The sequence below is a fragment of the Hyperolius riggenbachi genome, unplaced genomic scaffold, assembly GCF_040937935.1.
Source record: "Hyperolius riggenbachi isolate aHypRig1 unplaced genomic scaffold, aHypRig1.pri scaffold_174, whole genome shotgun sequence".
Taxonomy (NCBI): Eukaryota; Metazoa; Chordata; class Amphibia; order Anura; family Hyperoliidae; genus Hyperolius; species Hyperolius riggenbachi.
Genome location: NW_027152385.1, coordinates 156,494 through 178,663, shown reverse-complemented (window position 1 = coordinate 178,663; position 22,170 = coordinate 156,494). Strand labels below are relative to the sequence as shown.

The following is a 22,170-nucleotide window of genomic DNA, read 5'->3' as shown; positions in this document are numbered from 1 at the left end:
ACCTTTATGTACAGCTATATGTACTCCCCAACCCCGAGACCCACGCCTTCTTACACCTCCAGAGGTATTACCTTTATGTACAGCTATATGTACTCCCCAACCCCGAGACCCACGCCTTCTTACACCTCCAGAGGTATTACCTTTATGTACAGCTATATGTACTCCCCAACCCCGAGACCCACGCCTTCTTACACCTCCGGAGGTATTACCTTTATGTGCAGCAGCTATATGTACTCACCAACCCTGAGACCCACTCCTTCTTACATCTCCAGAGGTATTACCTTTATGTACAGTTATATGTACTCCCCAACCCCGAGACCCACGCCTTCTTACATCTCCAGAGGTATTACCTTTATGTACAGCTATATGTACTCACCAACCCCGAGACCCACACCTTCTTACACCTCCGGAGGTATTACCTTTATGTGCAGCTATATGTACTCCCCAACCCCGAGACCCACGCCTTCTTACATCTCCGGAGGTATTACCTTTATGTACAGCTATATGTACTCCCCAACCCCGAGACCCACGCCTTCTTACATCTCCAGAGGTATTACCTTTATGTACAGCTATATGTACTCCCCAACTCCGAGACCCACGCCTTCTTACATCTCCCGGGGTATTACCTTTATGTACAGCTATATGTACCCACCAACCCCGAGACTCATGCCTTCGTTACGTCTCCAGAGGTATTACCTTTATGTACAGCTATATGTACTCCCCAACCCCGAGACCCACGCCTTCTTACACCTCCAGAGGTATTACCTTTATGTATAGCTATATCTACTCACCAATCCCGAGACCCACGCCTTCCGTACATCTCCAGAGGTATTACCTTTATGTACAGCTATATGTACTCGCCAACCCCGAGACCCACGCCTTCTTACATCTCCAGAGGTATTACCTTTATGTGCAGCTATATGTACTCCCCAACCCCGAGACCCACGCCTTCTTACATCTCCAGAGGTATTACCTTTATGTACAGCTATATGTACTCCCCAACCCCGAGACCCACGCCTTCTTACATCTCCGGAGGTATTACCTTTATGTGCAGCTATATGTACTCCCCAACCCCGAGACCCACGCCTTCTTACACCTCCGGAGGTATTACCTTTATGTACAGCTATATGTACTCCCCAACCCCGAGACCCACGCCTTCTTACATCTCCGGAGGTATTACCTTTATGTACAGCTATATGTACTCCCCAACCCCGAGACCCACGCCTTCTTACATCTCCGGAGGTATTACCTTTATGTACAGCTATATGTACTCCCCAACCCCGAGACCCATGCCTTCTTACACCTCCAGAGGTATTACCTTTATGTACAGCTATATGTACTCACCAACCCCGAGACCCACGCCTTCTTACATCTCCAGAGGTATTACCTTTATGTACAGCTATATGTACTCCCCAACTCCGAGACCCACGCCTTCTTACATCTCCCGGGGTATTACCTTTATGTACAGCTATATGTACCCACCAACCCCGAGACCCACGCCTTCTTACATCTCCAGAGGTATTACCTTTATGTACAGCTATATGTACTCCCCAACCCCGAGACCCACGCCTTCTTACATCTCCGGAGGTATTACCTTTATGTGCAGCTATATGTACTCCCCAACCCCGAGACCCACGCCTTCTTACACCTCCAGAGGTATTACCTTTATGTACAGCTATATGTACTCCCCAACCCCGAGACCCACGCCTTCTTACACCTCCGGAGGTATTACCTTTATGTACAGCTATATGTACTCACCAACCCCGAGACCCACGCCTTCTTACACCTCCGGAGGTATTACCTTTATGTACAGCTATATGTACTCCCCAACCCCGAGACCCACGCCTTCTTACACCTCCAGAGGTATTACCTTTATGTACAGCTATATGTACTCCCCAACCCCGAGACCCACGCCTTCTTACACCTCCAGAGGTATTACCTTTATGTGCAGCTATATGTACTCCCCAACCCCGAGACCCACGCCTTCTTACACCTCCAGAGGTATTACCTTTATGTGCAGCTATATGTACTCCCCAACCCCGAGACCCGCGCCTTCTTACATCTCCGGAGGTATTACCTTTATGTGCAGCTATATGTACTCCCCAACCCCGAGACCCGCGCCTTCTTACATCTCCGGAGGTATTACCTTTATGTGCAGCTATATGTACTCCCCAACCCCGAGACCCACGCCTTCCTACATCTCCAGAGGTATTACCTTTATGTACAGCTGTATGTACTCCCCAACCCCGAGACCCACGCCTTCTTACATCTCCGGAGGTATTACCTTTATGTGCAGCTATATGTACTCCCCAACCCCGAGACCCACGCCTTCTTACACCTCCGGAGGTATTACCTTTATGTACAGCTATATGTACTCCCCAACCCCGAGACCCATGCCTTCTTACACCTCCAGAGGTATTACCTTTATGTGCAGCTATATGTACTCCCCAACCCCGAGACCCACGCCTTCTTACGTCTCCAGAGGTATTACCTTTATGTACAGCTATATGTACTCACCAACCCCGAGACCCACACCTTCTTACACCTCCAGAGGTATTACCTTTATGTGCAGCTATATGTACTCCCCAACCCCGAGACCCACGCCTTCTTACACCTCCGGAGGTATTACCTTTATGTGCAGCTATATGTACTCCCCAACCCCGAGACCCACGCCTTCTTACATCTCCAGAGGTATTACCTTTATGTACAGCTATATGTACTCCCCAACCCCGAGACCCACGCCTTCTTACATCTCCAGAGGTATTACCTTTATGTACAGCTATATGTACTCCCCAACCCCGAGACCCACGCCTTCTTACATCTCCAGAGGTATTACCTTTATGTACAGCTATATGTACTCACCAACCCCGAGACCCACGCCTTCTTACACCTCCAGAGGTATTACCTATATGTACAGCTATATGTACTCCCCAACCCCGAGACCCACGCCTTCTTACACCTCCAGAGGTATTACCTTTATGTACAGCTATATGTACTCCCCAACCCCGAGACCCACGCCTTCTTACACCTCCGGAGGTATTACCTTTATGTACAGCTATATGTACTCCCCAACCCCGAGACCCACGCCTTCTTACACCTCCAGAGGTATTACCTTTATGTACAGCTATATGTACTCCCCAACCCCGAGACCCACGCCTTCTTACACCTCCAGAGGTATTACCTTTATGTACAGCTATATGTACTCCCCAACCCCGAGACCCACGCCTTCTTACACCTCCGGAGGTATTACCTTTATGTGCAGCTATATGTACTCCCCAACCCCGAGACCCACGCCTTCTTACACCTCCGGAGGTATTACCTTTATGTACAGCTATATGTACTCCCCAACCCCGAGACCCACGCCTTCTTACATCTCCAGAGGTATTACCTTTATGTACAGCTATATGTACTCCCCAACCCCGAGACCCACGCCTTCTTACACCTCCGGAGGTATTACCTTTATGTGCAGCTATATGTACTCCCCAACCCCGAGACCCACGCCTTCTTACACCTCCGGAGGTATTACCTTTATGTACAGCTATATGTACTCCCCAACCCCGAGACCCACGCCTTCTTACATCTCCAGAGGTATTACCTTTATGTACAGCTATATGTACTCCCCAACCCCGAGACCCACGCCTTCTTACACCTCCAGAGGTATTACCTTTATGTACAGCTATATGTACTCCCCAACCCCGAGACCCACGCCTTCTTACACCTCCAGAGGTATTACCTTTATGTACAGCTATATGTACTCACCAACCCCGAGACCCACGCCTTCTTACATCTCCGGAGGTATTACCTTTATGTGCAGCTATATGTACTCCCCAACCCCGAGACCCACGCCTTCTTACACCTCCAGAGGTATTACCTATATGTACAGCTATATGTACTGCCCAACCCCGAGACCCACGCCTTCTTACATCTCCAGAGGTATTACCTTTATGTACAGCTATATGTACTCCCCAACCCCGAGACCCACGCCTTCTTACACCTCCAGAGGTATTACCTTTATGTACAGCTATATGTACTCCCCAACCCCGAGACCCACGCCTTCTTACATCTCCAGAGGTATTACCTTTATGTACAGCTATATGTACTCCCCAACCCCGAGACCCACGCCTTCTTACACCTCCGGAGGTATTACCTTTATGTACAGCTATATGTACTCCCCAACCCCGAGACCCACGCCTTCTTACACCTCCGGAGGTATTACCTTTATGTACGGCTATATGTACTCCCCAACCCCGAGACCCACGCCTTCTTACACCTCCAGAGGTATTACCTTTATGTACAGCTATATGTACTCCCCAACCCCGAGACCCACGCCTTCTTACACCTCCAGAGGTATTACCTTTATGTACAGCTATATGTACTCCCCAACCCCGAGACCCACGCCTTCTTACACCTCCGGAGGTATTACCTTTATGTACAGCTATATGTACTCCCCAACCCCGAGACCCACGCCTTCTTACACCTCCAGAGGTATTACCTTTATGTGCAGCTATATGTACTCCCCAACCCCGAGACCCGCGCCTTCTTACATCTCCAGAGGTATTACCTTTATGTACAGCTATATGTACTCCCCAACCCCGAGACCCACGCCTTCTTACACCTCCAGAGGTATTACCTTTATGTACAGCTATATGTACTCACCAACCCCGAGACCCACGCCTTCTTACACCTCCGGAGGTATTACCTTTATGTACAGCTATATGTACTCCCCAACCCCGAGACCCGCGCCTTCTTACATCTCCAGAGGTATTACCTTTATGTACAGCTATATGTACTCCCCATCCCCGAGACCCACGCCTTCTTACACCTCCGGAGGTATTACCTTTATGTACAGCTATATGTACTCCCCAACCCCGAGACCCACGCCTTCGTTACGTCTCCAGAGGTATTACCTTTATGTACAGCTATATGTACTCCTCAACCCCGAGACCCACGCCTTCTTACATCTCCAGAGGTATTACCTTCATGTACAGCTATATGTACTCACCAACCCCGAGACCCACGCCTTCTTACATCTCCAGAGGTATTACCTTCATGTACAGCTATATGTACTCACCAACCCCGAGACCCACGCCTTCTTACATCTCCGGAGGTATTACCTTTATGTACAGCTATATGTACTCCCCATCCCCGAGACCCACGCCTTCTTACACCTCCGGAGGTATTACCTTTATGTACAGCTATATGTACTCCCCAACCCCGAGACCCACGCCTTCGTTACGTCTCCAGAGGTATTACCTTTATGTACAGCTATATGTACTCCTCAACCCCGAGACCCACGCCTTCTTACATCTCCAGAGGTATTACCTTTATGTGCAGCTATATGTACTCCCCAACCCCGAGACCCACGCCTTCTTACACCTCCAGAGGTATTACCTTCATGTACAGCTATATGTACTCACCAACCCCGAGACCCACGCCTTCTTACATCTCCGGAGGTATTACCTTTATGTACAGCTATATGTACTCCCCAACCCCGAGACCCACGCCTTCTTACACCTCCAGAGGTATTACCTTTATGTGCAGCTATATGTACTCACCAACCCCGAGACCCACGCCTTCTTACACCTCCAGAGGTATTACCTTTATGTGCAGCTATATGTACTCACCAACCCCGAGACCCACGCCTTCTTACATCTCCAGAGGTATTACCTTTATGTACAGCTATATGTACTCCCCAACCTTGAGACCCACGCCTTCATTACGTCTCCGGAGGTATTACCTTTATGTACAGCTATATGTACTCACCAACCCCGAGACCCACGCCTTCTTACACCTCCAGAGGTATTACCTTTATGTACAGCTATATGTACTCCCCAACCCCGAGACCCACGCCTTCTTACATCTCCAGAGGTATTACCTTTATGTGCAGCTATATGTACTCCCTTACCCCGAGACCCACGCCTTCTTACACCTCCAGAGGTATTACCTTTATGTACAGCTATATGTACTCACCAACCCCGAGACCCACGCCTTCCTACATCTCCGGAGGTATTACCTTTATGTACAGCTATATGTACTCCCCAACCCCGAGACCCACGCCTTCTTACATCTCCAGAGGTATTACCTTTATGTACAGCTATATGTACTCCCCAACCCCGAGACCCACGCCTGCTTACATCTCCAGAGGTATTACCTTTATGTACAGCTATATGTACTCCCCAACCCCGAGACCCACGCCTTCTTACATCTCCAGAGGTATTACCTTTATGTGCAGCTATATGTACTCCCCAACCCCGAGACCCACGCCTTCTTACATCTCCAGAGGTATTACCTTTATGTACAGCTATATGTACTCGCCAACACCGAGACCTACGCCTTCTTACACCTCCAGAGGTATTACCTTTATGTACAGCTATATGTACTCCCCAACCCCGAGACCCACGCCTTCTTACACCTCCAGAGGTATTACCTTTATGTACAGCTATATGTACTCCCCAACCCCGAGACCCACGCCTTCTTACACCTCCAGAGGTATTACCTTTATGTACAGCTATATGTACTCCCCAACCCCGAGACCCACGCCTTCTTACACCTCCAGAGGTATTACCTTTATGTACAGCTATATGTACTCCCCAACCCCGAGACCCACGCCTTCTTACACTTCCAGAGGTATTACCTTTATGTACAGCTATATGTACTCCCCAACCCCGAGACCCACGCCTTCTTACATCGCCAGAGGTATTACCTTTATGTACAGCTATATGTACTCCCCAACCCCGAGACCCACGCCTTCTTACATCTCCAGAGGTATTACCTTTATGTACAGCTATATGTACTCACCAACCCCGAGACCCACGCCTTCTTACACCTCCAGAGGTATTACCTTTATGTACAGCTATATGTACTCACCAACCCCGAGACCCACGCCTTCTTACACCTCCGGAGGTATTACCTTTATGTACAGCTATATGTACTCCCCAACCCCGAGACCCACGCCTTCTTACATCTCCGGAGGTATTACCTTTATGTGCAACTATATGTACTCCCCAACCCCGAGACCCACGCCTTCTTACATCTCCAGAGGTATTACCTTTATGTACAGCTATATGTACTCCCCAACCCCGAGACCCACGCCTTCTTACATCTCCAGAGGTATTACCTTTATGTACAGCTATATGTACTCCCCAACCCCGAGACCCACGCCTTCTTACATCTCCAGAGGTATTACCTTTATGTACAGCTATATGTACTCCCCAACCCCGAGACCCACGCCTTCTTACACCTCCGGAGGTATTACCTTTATGTACAGCTATATGTACTCCCCAACCCCGAGACCCACGCCTTCTTACATCTCCGGAGGTATTACCTTTATGTGCAGCTATATGTACTCCCCAACCCCGAGACCCGCGCCTTCTTACATCTCCAGAGGTATTACCTTTATGTACAGCTATATGTACTCCCCAACCCCGAGACCCACGCCTTCTTACACCTCCGGAGGTATTACCTTTATGTACAGCTATATGTACTCCCCAACCCCGAGACCCACGCCTTCTTACACCTCCGGAGGTATTACCTTTATGTACAGCTATATGTACTCACCAACCCCGAGACCCACGCCTTCTTACATCTCCAGAGGTATTACCTTTATGTACAGCTATATGTACTCCCCAACCCCGAGACCCACGCCTTCTTACATCTCCAGAGGTATTACCTTTATGTACAGCTATATGTACTCCCCAACCCCGAGACCCACGCCTGCTTACACCTCCAGAGGTATTACCTTTATGTACAGCTATATGTACTCCCCAACCCCGAGACCCACGCCTTCTTACACCTCCGGAGGTATTACCTTTATGTACAGCTATATGTACTCACCAACCCCGAGACCCACGCCTTCTTACATCTCCAGAGGTATTAGCTTTATGTACAGCTATATGTACTCCCCAACCCCGAGACCCATGCCTTCTTACACCTCCAGAGGTATTGCCTTTATGTGCAGCTATATGTACTCCCCAACCCCGAGACCCACGCCTTCTTACATCTCCAGAGGTATTACCTTTATGTGCAGCTATATGTACTCACCAACCCCGAGACCCACGCCTTCTTACATCTCCAGAGGTATTACCTTTATGTGCAGCTATATGTACTCACCAACCCCGAGACCCACGCCTTCTTACATCTCCAGAGGTATTACCTTTATGTGCAGCTATATGTACTCACCAACCCTGAGACCCACGCCTTCTTACATCTCCAGAGGTATTACCTTTATGTACAGCTATATGTACTCCCCAACCCCGAGACCCACGCCTTCTTACATCTCCAGAGGTATTACCTTTATGTACAGCTATATGTACTCCCCAACCCCGAGACCCACGCCTTCTTACACCTCCAGAGGTATTACCTTTATGTACAGCTATATGTACTCACCAACCCCGAGACCCACGCCTTCTTACACCTCCAGAGGTATTACCTTTATGTACAGCTATATGTACAGATCACATGGTCATTTAAACAGAGGCTAGCTGCAATACCCAACCTATGGGGGGGCTGGAGAGAGGTTGCCCCGCCCTTCAGTACTGCGCGCCCCAGACCGTGACACACAAGCAGGAAAGAAACTGGAGATGTTACAAGACCATTTCCTGCAATCCAGGGGGAGGGTTTTCTACATTTGCGATGTGTTGTCTTTGCACGATTTATAGTTACTGCAAATGTAGGATATATCTCTTTTTGAAAGTCATTGCATTTTGTTTTTATTAACCGTTCACACGGTGTGTCTTAGTTACATAGTTAGTTATTTGGGTGGAAAAAAAGACGTCCATCGAGTTCAACCAGAAAATATAGTACAACACCAGCCTGCTCCCTCACATATCCCTGCTGATCCAGAGGAAGGTACAACACCAGCCTGCTCCCTCACATATCCCTGCTGATCCAGAGGAAGGCACAACACCAGCTTGCTCCCTCACATATCCCTGCTGATCCAGAGGAAGGCACAACACCAGCCTGCACCCTCACATATCCCTGCTGATCCAGAGGAAGGCACAACACCAGCCTGCTCCCTCACATATCCCTGCTGATCCAGAGGAAGGCACACCACCAGCCTGCTCCCTCACATATCCCTGCTGATCCAGAGGAAGGTACAACACCAGCCTGCTCCCTCACATATCCCTGCTGATCCAGAGGAAGGCACAACACCAGCTTGCTCCCTCACATATCCCTGCTGATCCAGAGGAAGGCACAACACCAGCCTGCACCCTCACATATCCCTGCTGATCCAGAGGAAGGCACAACACCAGCCTGCTCCCTCACATATCCCTGCTGATCCAGAGGAAGGCACACCACCAGCCTGCTCCCTCACATATCCCGGCTGATCCAGAGGAAGGTACAACACCAGCCTGCTCCTTCACATATCCCTGCTGATCCAGAGGAAGGTACAACACCAGCCTGCTCCTTCACATATCCCGGCTGATCCAGAGGAAGGTACAACACCAGCCTGCAACCTCACATATCCCTGCTGACCCAGAGGAAGGTACAACACCAGCCTGCTCCCTCACATATCCCTGCTGATACATTTTATTGAAATAAAATCTATAAATCTATAGGGAGGGAAAGAGGGGATAGATACAGCACTGGTAATCTGTGGTCGTCCTTTCATACAATCTATGCTGGTCACTAGTGCTCATCATTGGGTCATCCAGGCCTCTTGTGTGTAGAATACTCACATATCTTATTCATATTTACAGATTGTCACAGCTCTTTCTATCGCCGGAACCTTAAAGTTTGACCCAGAGAAAGATTTTCTCACTGGTTCTGATGGGAAGAAATTCAAGCTGGACCCACCAGATGCAGATGAGCTGCCAAAAGCTGTGAGTATTTCATTGCTGAGGAGTGTATGGATACACATGTGCAGATATTACTTTTCATACACTTACATACGGTTGTCCTCTGTGGTTGTGTAGATGTCAGGTCCTCCACCACATTGTTCCTCACAGTTGTCCTCTGTGGTTGTGTAGATGTCAGGTCCTCCACCACATTGTTCCTCACAGTTGTCCTCTGTATTGTGTAGATGGCAGGCCCTCCATTACATTGTTCCTCACAGTTGTCCTCTGTATTGTGTAGATGGCAGGCCCTCCCCCACATTGTTCCTCACAGTTGTCCTCTGTATTGTGTAGATGGCAGGCCCTCCATTACATTGTTCCTCACAGTTGTCCTCTGTATTGTGTAGATGGCAGGCCCTCCATTACATTGTCCCTCACAGATGTCCTCTGTATTGTGTAGATGGCAGGCCCTCCACCACATTGTTCCTCACAGATGTCCTCTGTATTGTGTAGATGGCAGGCCCTCCATTACATTGTCCCTCACAGATGTCCTCTGTATTGTGTAGATGGCAGGCCCTCCACCACATTGTTCCTCACAGTTGTCCTCTGTATTGTGTAGATGGCAGGCCCTCCACCACATTGTTCCTCACAGTTGTCCTCTGTATTGTGTAGATGGCAGGCCCTCCACCACATTGTTCCTCACAGTTGTCCTCTGTATTGTGTAGATGGCAGGCCCTCCATTACATTGTTCCTCACAGTTGTCCTCTGTATTGTGTAGATGGCAGGCCCTCCATTACATTGTCCCTCACAGATGTCCTCTGTATTGTGTAGATGGCAGGCCCTCCACCACATTGTTCCTCACAGATGTCCTCTGTATTGTGTAGATGGCAGGCCCTCCATTACATTGTCCCTCACAGATGTCCTCTGTATTGTGTAGATGGCAGGCCCTCCACCACATTGTTCCTCACAGATGTCCTCTGTATTGTGTAGATGGCAGGCCCTCCACCACATTGTTCCTCACAGTTGTCCTCTGTAGTTGTGTAGATGGCTGGCCCTCCATTACATTGTTCCTTACAGTTGTCCCCTGTAGTTGTGTAGATGGCAGGCCCTCCACCACATTGTTCCTCACAGTTGTCCTCTGTATTGTGTAGATGGCAGTCCCTCCACCACATTGTTCCTCACAGTTGTCCTCTGTATTCTGTAGATGGCAGGCCCTCCACCGCATTGTTCCTCACAGTTGTCCTCTGTATTGTGTAGATGGCAGGCCCTCCACCACATTGTTCCTCACAGTTGTCCTCTGTATTGTGTAGATGGCAGGTCCTCCATTACATTGTTCCTCACAGTTGTCCTCTGTATTCTGTAGATGGCAGGCCCTCCACCACATTGTTCCTCACAGTTGTCCTGTGTAGTTGTGTAGATGGCAGGCCCTCCACCACATTGTTCCTCACAGTTGTCCTCTGTATTGTGTAGATGGCAGGCCCTCCACCACATTGTTCCTCACAGTTGTCCTCTGTAGTTGTGTAGATGGCAGGCCCTCCATTACATTGTTCCTCACAGTTGTCCTCTGTAGTTGTGTAGATGGCTGGCCCTCCATTACATTGTTCCTCACAGATGTCCTCTGTATTGTGTAGATGGCAGGCCCTCCACCACATTGTTCCTCACAGTTGTCCTCTGTATTGTGTAGATGGCAGGCCCTCCACCACATTGTTCCTCACAGTTGTCCTCTGTATTCTGTAGATGACAGGCCCTCCCCCACATTGTTCCTCACAGTTGTCCTCTGTATTGTGTAGATGGCTGGCCCTCCACCACATTGTTCCTCACAGTTGTCCTGTGTAGTTGTGTAGATGGCAGGCCCTCCACCACATTGTTCCTCACAGTTGTCCTCTGTATTGTGTAGATGGCAGGCCCTCCACCACATTGTTCCTCACAGTTGTCCTCTGTATTCTGTAGATGACAGGCCCTCCCCCACATTGTTCCTCACAGTTGTCCTCTGTATTGTGTAGATGGCAGGCCCTCCATTACATTGTTCCTCACAGTTGTCCTCTGTATTGTGTAGATGGCAGGCCCTCCACCACATTGTTCCTCACAGTTGTCCTCTGTATTGTGTAGATGGCAGGTCCTCCATTACATTGTTCCTCACAGTTGTCCTCTGTATTGTGTAGATGGCAGGCCCTCCACCACATTGTTCCTCACAGTTGTCCTCTGTATTGTGTAGATGGCAGGCCCTCCGCCACATTGTTCCTCACAGTTGTCCTCTGTAGTTGTGTAGATGGCAGGCCCTCCACCACATTGTTCCTCACAGTTGTCCTCTGTAGTTGTGTAGATGGCTGGCCCTCCATTACATTGTTCCTCACAGATGTCCTCTGTATTGTGTAGATGGCAGGCCCTCCACCACATTGTTCCTCACAGTTGTCCTCTGTATTGTGTAGATGGCAGGCCCTCCACCACATTGTTCCTCACAGTTGTCCTCTGTATTCTGTAGATGACAGGCCCTCCCCCACATTGTTCCTCACAGTTGTCCTCTGTATTGTGTAGATGGCTGGCCCTCCACCACATTGTTCCTCACAGTTGTCCTGTGTAGTTGTGTAGATGGCAGGCCCTCCACCACATTGTTCCTCACAGTTGTCCTCTGTATTGTGTAGATGGCAGGCCCTCCACCACATTGTTCCTCACAGTTGTCCTCTGTATTCTGTAGATGACAGGCCCTCCCCCACATTGTTCCTCACAGTTGTCCTCTGTATTGTGTAGATGGCAGGCCCTCCATTACATTGTTCCTCACAGTTGTCCTCTGTATTGTGTAGATGGCAGGCCCTCCACCACATTGTTCCTCACAGTTGTCCTCTGTATTGTGTAGATGGCAGGTCCTCCATTACATTGTTCCTCACAGTTGTCCTCTGTATTGTGTAGATGGCAGGCCCTCCACCACATTGTTCCTCACAGTTGTCCTCTGTATTGTGTAGATGGCAGGCCCTCCGCCACATTGTTCCTCACAGTTGTCCTCTGTAGTTGTGTAGATGGCAGGTCCTCCATTACATTGCTCCTCACAGTTGTCCTCTGTATTGTGTAGATGGCAGGCCCTCCACCACATTGTTCCTCACAGTTGTCCTCTGTATTGTGTAGATGGCAGGCCCTCCGCCACATTGTTCCTCACAGTTGTCCTCTGTAGTTGTGTAGATGGCAGGTCCTCCATTACATTGTTCCTCACAGTTGTCCTCTGTATTGTGTAGATGGCAGGCCCTCCACCACATTGTTCCTCACAGTTGTCCTCTGTATTGTGTAGATGACAGGCCCTCCCCCACATTGTTCCTCACAGTTGTCCTCTGTAGTGTGTAGATGGCAGGCCCTCCGCCACATTGTTCCTCACAGTTGTCCTCTGTATTGTGTAGATGGCAGGCCCTCCACCACATTGTCCCTCACAGTTGTCCTCTGTATTGTGTAGATGGCAGTCCCTCCACCACATTGTTCCTCACAGTTGTCCTCTGTATTGTGTAGATGGCAGGCCCTCCGCCACATTGTTCCTCACAGTTGTCCTCTGTAGTTGTGTAGATGGCAGGTCCTCCATTACATTGCTCCTCACAGTTGTCCTCTGTATTGTGTAGATGGCAGGTCCTCCGCCACATTGTTCCTCACAGTTGTCCTCTGTATTGTGTAGATGGCAGGCCCTCCACCACATTGTTCCTCACAGTTGTCCTCTGTATTGTGTAGATGGCAGGCCCTCCACCACATTGTTCCTCACAGTTGTCCTCTGTATTGTGTAGATGGCAGGTCCTCCATTACATTGTTCCTCACAGTTGTCCTCTGTATTGTGTAGATGGCAGGTCCTCCATTACATTGTTCCTCACAGTTGTCCTCTGTAGTTGTGTAGATGGCAGGTCCTCCATTACATTGTTCCTCCCAGTTGTCCTCTGTAGTTGTGTAGATGGCTGGCCCTCCATTACATTGTTCCTTACAGTTGTCCTCTGTAGTTGTGTAGATGGCAGGTCCTCCACCACATTGTTCCTCACAGTTGTCCTCTGTAGTTGTGTAGATGGCAGGTCCTCCATTACATTGTTCCTCACAGATGTCCTCTGTAGTTGTGTAGATGGCTGGCCCTCCACCACATTGTTCCTCACTGTTTTCTGTAGTTGTGTAGATGGCAGGCCCTCCACCACATTGTTCCTCACTGTTTTCTGTAGTTGTGTAGATGGCAGGCTCTCCACCACATGTTCATAACTCTTGTTTTGTTTTGCAGGGTTTTGACCCCGGTCAGGACACGTATCAATATCCACCCAAGGATGGCGGTGCTCAGAAGGTAGACGTCAGCCCCACCAGCCAGCGTCTCCAGCTCCTGGAGCCTTTTGACAAATGGGATGGAAAAGATTTGGAAAACCTGCAGATCCTCATAAAGGTGATGATTGGGTAATCCACAGAGGTGTAACGGTTAGGGCCGGTACACATGCTAGGCTGCTCCAGTCCGAGGGCATTGTTCCCCTTCCTTGCCCTCCCACTGGAAGCATCATTGTGTTTGGCCCAGTCATCCTTTCTCCACCCTCCATAGCCACAGGAGGCAACGTGAGGCTGTAACCGAACCCCCTGCTTCCGAATGGATAGTCTTAATTAATTGCAACTGACCACCACTGTAAGAAGCAAAAACAAAATGAAAACCTTTTGTTTGGCCTCAGAGGTCTTCTTGGTCACGGTATTCAGTGAGTGAGACAGGATGGTGCGTAACATACAGAATTGCTATGTAAAGGAGCATACAGCAATCACACACCAGTCAGATGATGTCATATTCCCGCCATACAGTAATGCCACAGATGTGGTACCATTGTACTAAATGTTATAGCCATCAGGTGACAAAGATCCAGGGAAAAATTGCCTAAGCAAAAGAAATTGGCAACGTACGTGCATATACTGCCACGCTGGCAGCCACCAACAACCTATGTATAGCCAAATCACTGCCTCTCTCATGTGTATGGCCAATCACCGCCTCACCCTAGTTTGGACGGCCAATTACCGCCTTTCCCTAGTGTGTATGGCCAATCGCAGCTGCTCGCTCATGTGTATGGCCAATCATTGCCTCTCGCTCTTGTGTATGGCCAATCACCGCCTTTCCCTAGTGTGTATGACCAATCACCCCCTCTCCGTCGTGTTCACAGCCGATCCCTATAAATTGTATTCTTCCATTGTGCTGCGTCCTCCACCATGTCTCTCCTGCAGACTGGGGGTGTCTTGTCAGAATTTGACATTACTTCCCATTTTCTCAGCATTGGATAATGCTTGTGGTAGAAAGTGTTGATTTTTCTTCCTCTGTCTGCGGCAGGTGAAGGGTAAGTGCACGACGGATCATATATCAGCTGCTGGACCTTGGCTGAAGTTCAGAGGTCATCTGGACAACATCTCTAATAATCTCCTGATTGGAGCCATCAACATTGAGAATGACAAGGCCAACTGCCTGAAGAACTGTTTGACGCAGGAGTACGGCCCGGTCCCCGACACCGCCCGCTATTACAAGGTAATCCTCATGGTCAGGAGTACAGCCCGATCCCTGACACCTCCCGCTATTACATGGTAATAATCATGGTCAAGAGTATCTGATTAATTTGTATTTGGCACTGATAAGGAAGTGAACTTTACGACTATACATACAATGTCAGTGACTATCAGATGAGTCTGTCCAACAAAGACCACCAAACCACACACAGTACAGTGAAAAGAACAATCCCTGCGCTGTCTTAGGTGGATGGTGGACAGATGTGTGCTGCTCCAGAAACTGGATGGTGCCAGTGAATCTGACAAGAAAGATAAAGAAAACAAGAGCGCACCGCTGGTGCAATAAAGTTTTTTTACTTCGGTCAATCACGCTGATAAAAGTTGCAGTACAGTGATCATCAGAGGGGTCTGTCCAACAAAGGAAAAATATATAAATATTTAGGACAAGTGTCCATGGGCCTGTGCACAGCCTGAGTGACAGCTGGTCAGGGTAGAGCAGCCTCCTAGCTGCGGCCAAATAGGGCTCCTCATTTCTTGTGTGAATGCATTAGACCTTGCTGTATTTTACTGCATTCTGCTTATGTACACCAAACAGTGTAGTTTGAAGGCGTAATTCTATCCCACAGCTGTAATCGTCCTTCCTCCTGATTTCTTGTAGGCACATGGCGTGCAGTGGGTGGTGATCGGTGATGAGAACTACGGAGAGGGCTCCAGCAGAGAACACGCTGCCTTGGAGCCGCGACACCTGGGAGGCCGAGCGATCATCACAAAGAGCTTCGCAAGAATTCATGGTGAGTTTATGAGCACCCCGTTGCTTCCTGCCTCGCCGCTTCCGTCGCTTCCTCCTCCCTCCGTCGCTTCCTCCCCCCTCCGTCGCTTCCTCCTCCCTCCGTCGCTTCCTCCTCCCTCCTCGCTTCCTCCTCCCTCCTCGCTTCCTCCTCCCTCCGTCGCTTCCTCCTCCCTCCGCCGCTTCCTCCTCCCTCCGCCGCTTCCTCCTCCCTCCGCCGCTTCCTCCTCCCTCTGCCGCTTCCTCCTCCCTCCGCCGCTTCCGTCGCTTCCTCCTCCCTCCGCTTCCGTCGCTTCCTCCTCCCTCCGTCGCTTCCTCCTCCCTCCGCCGCTTCCTCCTCCCTCCGCCGCTTCCTCCTCCCTCCGCCGCTTCCGTCGCTTCCTCCTCCTTCCGTCGCTTCCTCCTCCCTCCGCCGCTTCCGTCGCTTCCTCCTCCCTCCGCCGCTTCCTCCTCCCTCCGCCGCTTCCGTCGCTTCCTCCTCCCTCCGCCGCTTCCGTCTCTTCCTCCTCCGCCGCTTCCGTCTCTTCCTCCTCCGCCGCTTCCGTCTCTTCCTCCTCCGCCGCTTCCGTCTCTTCCTCCTCCGCCGCTTCCGTCTCTTCCTCCTCCGCCGCTTCCGTCGCTTCCTCTTCCGCCGCTTCCTCCTCCTCCGCCGCCGCTTCCTCCTCCGCCGCCGCTTCCTCCTCCTCCGCCGCCCCGCCGTTTCCTCCTCCGCTGCCGCCTGCTTCCTCCGCCACTCCAATCCACAATCTGTAACAAGCTATATCCTGCAGATTCTCCAGCTCCTCCTTCCAGTCCTGACTGCACACTCAAGTTTGTGAGCAAGAGGGCCTCTTATTATTCAAACACCAGAGAATGTCTGGGCTTGGGTTCCGTTCCTTATTATAAAATGCTAAGAGCGACGTGCTGGCGTTCAAATGCCGGTTGGAGCGACTAGTTGGTGTGCAGACGCGGCTCAGAGGGGCGTGCAGACGCGGCTCAGAGGGACGTCAGAGGGATGCGCAGGCGTGCAGACGCGGCTCAGAGGGCCGCGCGGGCATGGAGATGCGGCTCAGAGGGACGTCAGAGGATGCGCGGGCGTGCAGACGCGGCTCAGAGGGTTGCACGGGCGTGCAGGCTCGGCTCAGAGGGATGCGCAGGCGTACAAACGCCAGACAGAGTAATGTGTTTGGTACAATAAGCCTGTTTGTATTTAGTAACACTGAAGTTATTCTTTCAGAAACCAACCTGAAAAAGCAAGGACTTCTGCCTCTGACCTTCTCTGACCCGGCAGACTATGATAAGATCCACCCGGAGGACAAGATCACACTGGCTGGACTGAAGGATCTGGCACCTGGGAAGGTAATTTCCTTGTAGTGAATTCTCATGGTCACAGCGAGGTGACATCAGGGGAGATGTATCTGCTGCAGTGATTGGACAGATCGAGGGAGATTATCGTTATTAGTTTTGAGCTGCATACAATTTGCATTGATCTACATGAGTCAGAATCTTATCTCATTGATTATCTCTGTACAGTATAGCAGTTAAGGTCCGTACACACGCCGGACTGGAGGCAACGACGGGTCCGTCGTTACCTCCCACTGGGTGGGCGTTCCAACGACAGTCCGGCGTGTGTACGCACTGTCGGCGGACTGATACGGCTGTTCCTGAGCGATCCGCCGGGTGGATGGCTCAGGAACAGCCTTAGCAGTCCGCCGACAGACTGTACACATGCCGGACTGTCGTTGGAACGCCCACCCAGCGGGAGGTAACGACGGACCCGTCGTTGCCTCCAGTCCGGCGTGTGTACGGACCTTTTTTACTCTGTGGTGTCTTTATAGCCCTGTGCAGAGGAGATAGCTGGTCAGAAGGGTGTGGCTATAAGGTGCATGAAGAATGGAGGTGGTGGATGACTGCTTCTGGGACAGCACATCTGGCTATCCAGACTGGGGGGTATATACCTTATACTGAGGAGAGCCTCCAGCTACCTATACTGGGGGGGGGGGGGGGGGGGGCACCTTATACTGAGGAGAGCCTCCAGCTACCTATACTGGGGGGGGGGGCACCTTATACTGAGGAGAGCCTCCAGCTACCTCAGCTACCTATACTGGGGGGGCACCTTATACTGAAGAGAGCCTCCAGCTACCTATACCGGGGAGCTACGTAACGCTACCTGCACTGGACGGAGGGCTGATCTCAAATCTAAGGATTCCTGTACATACAAATGATGTGATCCGTGTAAGAATAGTAGTTAGAATAATATATTCTGAGTCTGACTACTATTCTTACACGGACCACACAATTCTTATGTACAGGATTCGTTAGATTTGAAGGGTTTGAGAAAATCAAATCTTTTCGGATTTAAGGATATATGTTATTCGTCCCATCTCCAGTAGTTCCTATTGCAGAGCATTTATTAGTGTGCGGAAGATTGTGGGGTTACTGACACTGTATTTGTTGTATATAAATGATAATTATAAATTATCTCTCTCTTTCCCCCACCTTCCCCCCCTCTTCTCTCCCCCCCCACCTTCCCCCCTCTCTTCTCTCCCCCCCCCCCCACCTTCCCCCCTCTCCTCTCCCCCCCCCCCTCACCTTCCCCCCTCTCCTCTCTCCCCCCCCCCTCTCTCCCCCCCCCCCCCACCTTTCCCCCTCTCTCCCCTCTTCTCTCTCCCCCCCCCCCCTCTCCCCCCCCCCTCCCCCCTCTTCTCTCTCCCTCCCCTTATCATTGACATAATGCAGCATAAACCTGCCATAGAGCATATTCATGTATTTCTGCCTTCTCTCCTGCAGCCTGTGAAATGCATCATCACTCACCAGAATGGCAGCCAGGAGACCATCCTCCTGAATCACACCTTCAATGAGACGCAGATTGAATGGTTCCAGGCCGGCAGTGCGCTGAACCGCATGAAAGAGCTGCAGAAGTAGCGGCAGGCCGGGCTCAGCCAATCAGAGACTCCTAGTCACCAATCACACGTCTGCAGCGCTTACATAACGACCTGCGAGTATTTCTGAGGACTAATCCTGCCAGTATATTCCTTCCATCAAAATGTGTCCTTTTCCTATTTATTGCCAATTTATGTCCGATTCATTTTCTGCTGTGACGCAGTCTGGTCTGTGAAATGGTAACGAGTACTGCGCTGCATTATTACACCTGTCCGGCCTGTGAAATGGTAAAGAGTACTGCGCTGCATTATTACACCTGTCCGGCCTGTGAAATGGTAACTAGTACTGCACTGCATTATTACACCTGTCCGGCCTGTGAAATGGTAAAGAGTACTGCGCTGCATTATTACACCTGTCTGGCCTGTGAAATGGTAACCAGTACTGCTCTGCATTATTACACCTGTCCGGCCTGTGACATGGTAACCAGTACTGCTCTGCATTATTACACCTGTCCGGCCTGTGAAATGGTAACGAGTACTGCGCTGCATTATTACACCTGTCCGGCCTGTGAAATGGTAACGAGTACTGCGCTGCATTATTACACCTGTCCAGTCTGTGAAATGGTAACGAGTACTGCTCTGCATTATTACACCTGTCTGGCCTGTGAAATGGTAACCAGTACTGCGCTGCATTATTACACCTGTCCGGCCTGTGAAATGGTAACGAGTACTGTGCTGCATTATTACACCTGTCCGGCCTGTGAAATGGTAACGAGTACTGCGCTGCATTATTACCTGTCCGGCCTGTGACATGGTAACGAGTACTGCGCTGCATTATTACACCTGTCCAGTCTGTGAAATGGTAACGAGTACTGCTCTGCATTATTACACCTGTCTGGCCTGTGAAATGGTAACCAGTACTGCTCTGCATTATTACACCTGTCCGGCCTGTGAAATGGTAACGAGTACTGCGCTGCATTATTACACCTGTCCGGTCTGTGAAATGGTAACAAGTACTGTGCTGCATTATTACACCTGTCCAGTCTGTGAAATGGTAACGAGTACTGCTCTGCATTATTACACCTGTCTGGCCTGTGAAATGGTAACCAGTACTGCTCTGCATTATTACACCTGTCCGGCCTGTGAAATGGTAACCAGTACTGCTCTGCATTATTACACCTGTCCGGCCTGTGAAATGGTAACCAGTACTGCGCTGCATTATTACACCTGTCCGGCCTGTGAAATGGTAACCAGTACTGCGCTGCATTATTACACCTGTCCGGCCTGTGAAATGGTAACCAGTACTGCGCTGCATTATTACACCTGTCCGGCCTGTGAAATGGTAACCAGAACTGCGCTGCATTATTACACCTGTCCGGCCTGTGAAATGGTAACTAGTACTGTGCTGCATTATTACACCTGTCTGGCCTGTGAAATGGTAACCAGTACTGCTCTGCATTATTACACCTGTCTGGCCTGTGAAATGGTAACAAGTACTGCTCTGCATTATTACACCTGTCTGGTCTGTGAAATGGTAACCAGTACTGCTCTGCATTATTACACCTGTCCAGTCTGTGCAATGGTAACAAGTACTTTGCTGCATTATAGAATAAATCTATATTTTGTTTGACAACTGCTTCATGAAAATAAATGGGATGTGATGCCTTTTCACGTTTTTCAATCTTAGATCAGTTGCTGCGAACCACAAACTATGATCATTTCATTATCTGCTACAAGTCACTATTGTGACAATTTAGATTCATTTGGTATAAAGCCGACGCCCAGTTGGTGTTCGGTACAAATCATATGTATGAAACTGACAGACGTTTCATTTACAATAAACAGTTTTTACCTGACTGTGTGACTTTAACCGCCTGTATCTCTGCATCTCATAATGTGGAATATTCCATACAGCCGGGGGAACCGACTGCGACTGTGTCCTGTACATTGGGGGCCACGTGTGGTGTATTCTGTACAGCGGATGGGCAGTATATCAGTGTACGGTGAGGGAAGCATCACCCTGTGTCATATTCCATGGGGTGGGCATTGCCAGGTGTGTCTGATTCCGTTGGGTGGGCATTGTGTATTCTTTGTAAACTGCAGATGTACACACAGTGCTGAGGCTACCGTTGAAAAATGTAAAATATATGGTGATAGATGAAAATATGTAAACACCTGGAAAGATACTTGCATTGCCATTTTAGCTAGAGCAGTCTGTACACTGGGTGGCGCTGTCTTTGTTGCATAATGCAACTACCCATATAAGTTTTGTCTACATGGTGCATCATTTTTGTCAAGAACATTAGAGCATTGTATTGTCATATGGCCATGATCTGCGGGGGGTGGTCCCCGGTGGTGTCATATGGCCTTATGCTGCAGGGAGTGGTGTCATACAGCCTTGTGCTGAAGGGAGTGGCCCCCGGTGGTGTCATACAGCCTTGTGCTGCAGGAAGTGGCCCCCGGTGGTGTCATACAGCCTTGTGCTGCAGGGAGTGGCCTCTGGTTGTGTCATACGGCCGTGTGTCGCAGGGAGTGGCCCCTGATTGCATCATATGGCCATGCGCTGCAGGAAGTGGCCCCTGGTGGTGTCATACAGCCTTGTGCTGCAGGAAGTGGCCCCCGGTGGTGTCATACAGCCTTGTGCTGCAGGAAGTGGCCCCCGGTGGTGTCATACAGCCTTGTGCTGCAGGGAGTGGCCCCCGGTGGTGTCATACAGCCTTGTGCTGCAGGGAGTGGCCCCTGGTGGTGTCATACAGCCTTGTGCTGCAGGAAGTGGCCCCCGGTGGTGTCATACAGCCTTGTGCTGTAGGGAGTGGCCCCCGGTGGTGTCATACAGCCTTGTGCTGCAGGAAGTGGCCCCCGGTGGTGTCATACAGCCTTGTGCTGCAGGAAGTGGCCCCCGGTGGTGTCATACAGCCTTGTGCTGCAGGAAGTGGCCCCCGGTGGTGTCATACAGCCTTGTGCTGCAGGGAGTGGCCCCCGGTGGTGTCATACGGCCTTGTGCTGCAGGGAGTGGCCCCCGGTGGTGTCATACGGCCTTGTGCTGCAGGAAGTGGCCCCCGGTGGTGTCATACGGCCTTGTGCTGCAGGGAGTGGTCTCTGGTTGTGTCATACGGCCGTGTGTCGCAGGGAGTGGCCCCTGATTGCATCATATGGCCATGCGCAGCAGGGAGGGGCCTCCGGGTGTGTCATACGGCCTTGACCTGGGGCGAGGACCTCCAGTTGCGTCATATGGCAATGCAGGCAGTGGCCCCCGGTTGCATCACAACGTCATGTG

The 22,170-nt window shown here is 50.4% G+C and overlaps 1 protein-coding gene across 2 annotated transcripts in view; it reads left to right on the top strand.

The window, feature by feature from the left end:
- The window catches only part of ACO2 (aconitase 2), an 86,573-nt gene extending 65,824 nt beyond the window's left edge, over positions 1-20,749 (top strand). For both annotated transcript variants that reach the window (XM_068264833.1, XM_068264834.1), the window contains exons 12-17: positions 9,699-9,821; positions 14,005-14,160; positions 15,076-15,267; positions 15,904-16,036; positions 17,249-17,370; positions 18,802-20,749. In XM_068264833.1, coding sequence (XP_068120934.1) covers positions 9,699-9,821; positions 14,005-14,160; positions 15,076-15,267; positions 15,904-16,036; positions 17,249-17,370; positions 18,802-18,936 — 861 coding nt within the window. In that variant the 3' untranslated portion in view covers positions 18,937-20,749. The remainder of the gene's footprint in view (positions 1-9,698; positions 9,822-14,004; positions 14,161-15,075; positions 15,268-15,903; positions 16,037-17,248; positions 17,371-18,801) is intronic.
- The last annotated feature ends 1,421 nt before the right edge of the window (positions 20,750-22,170 follow it).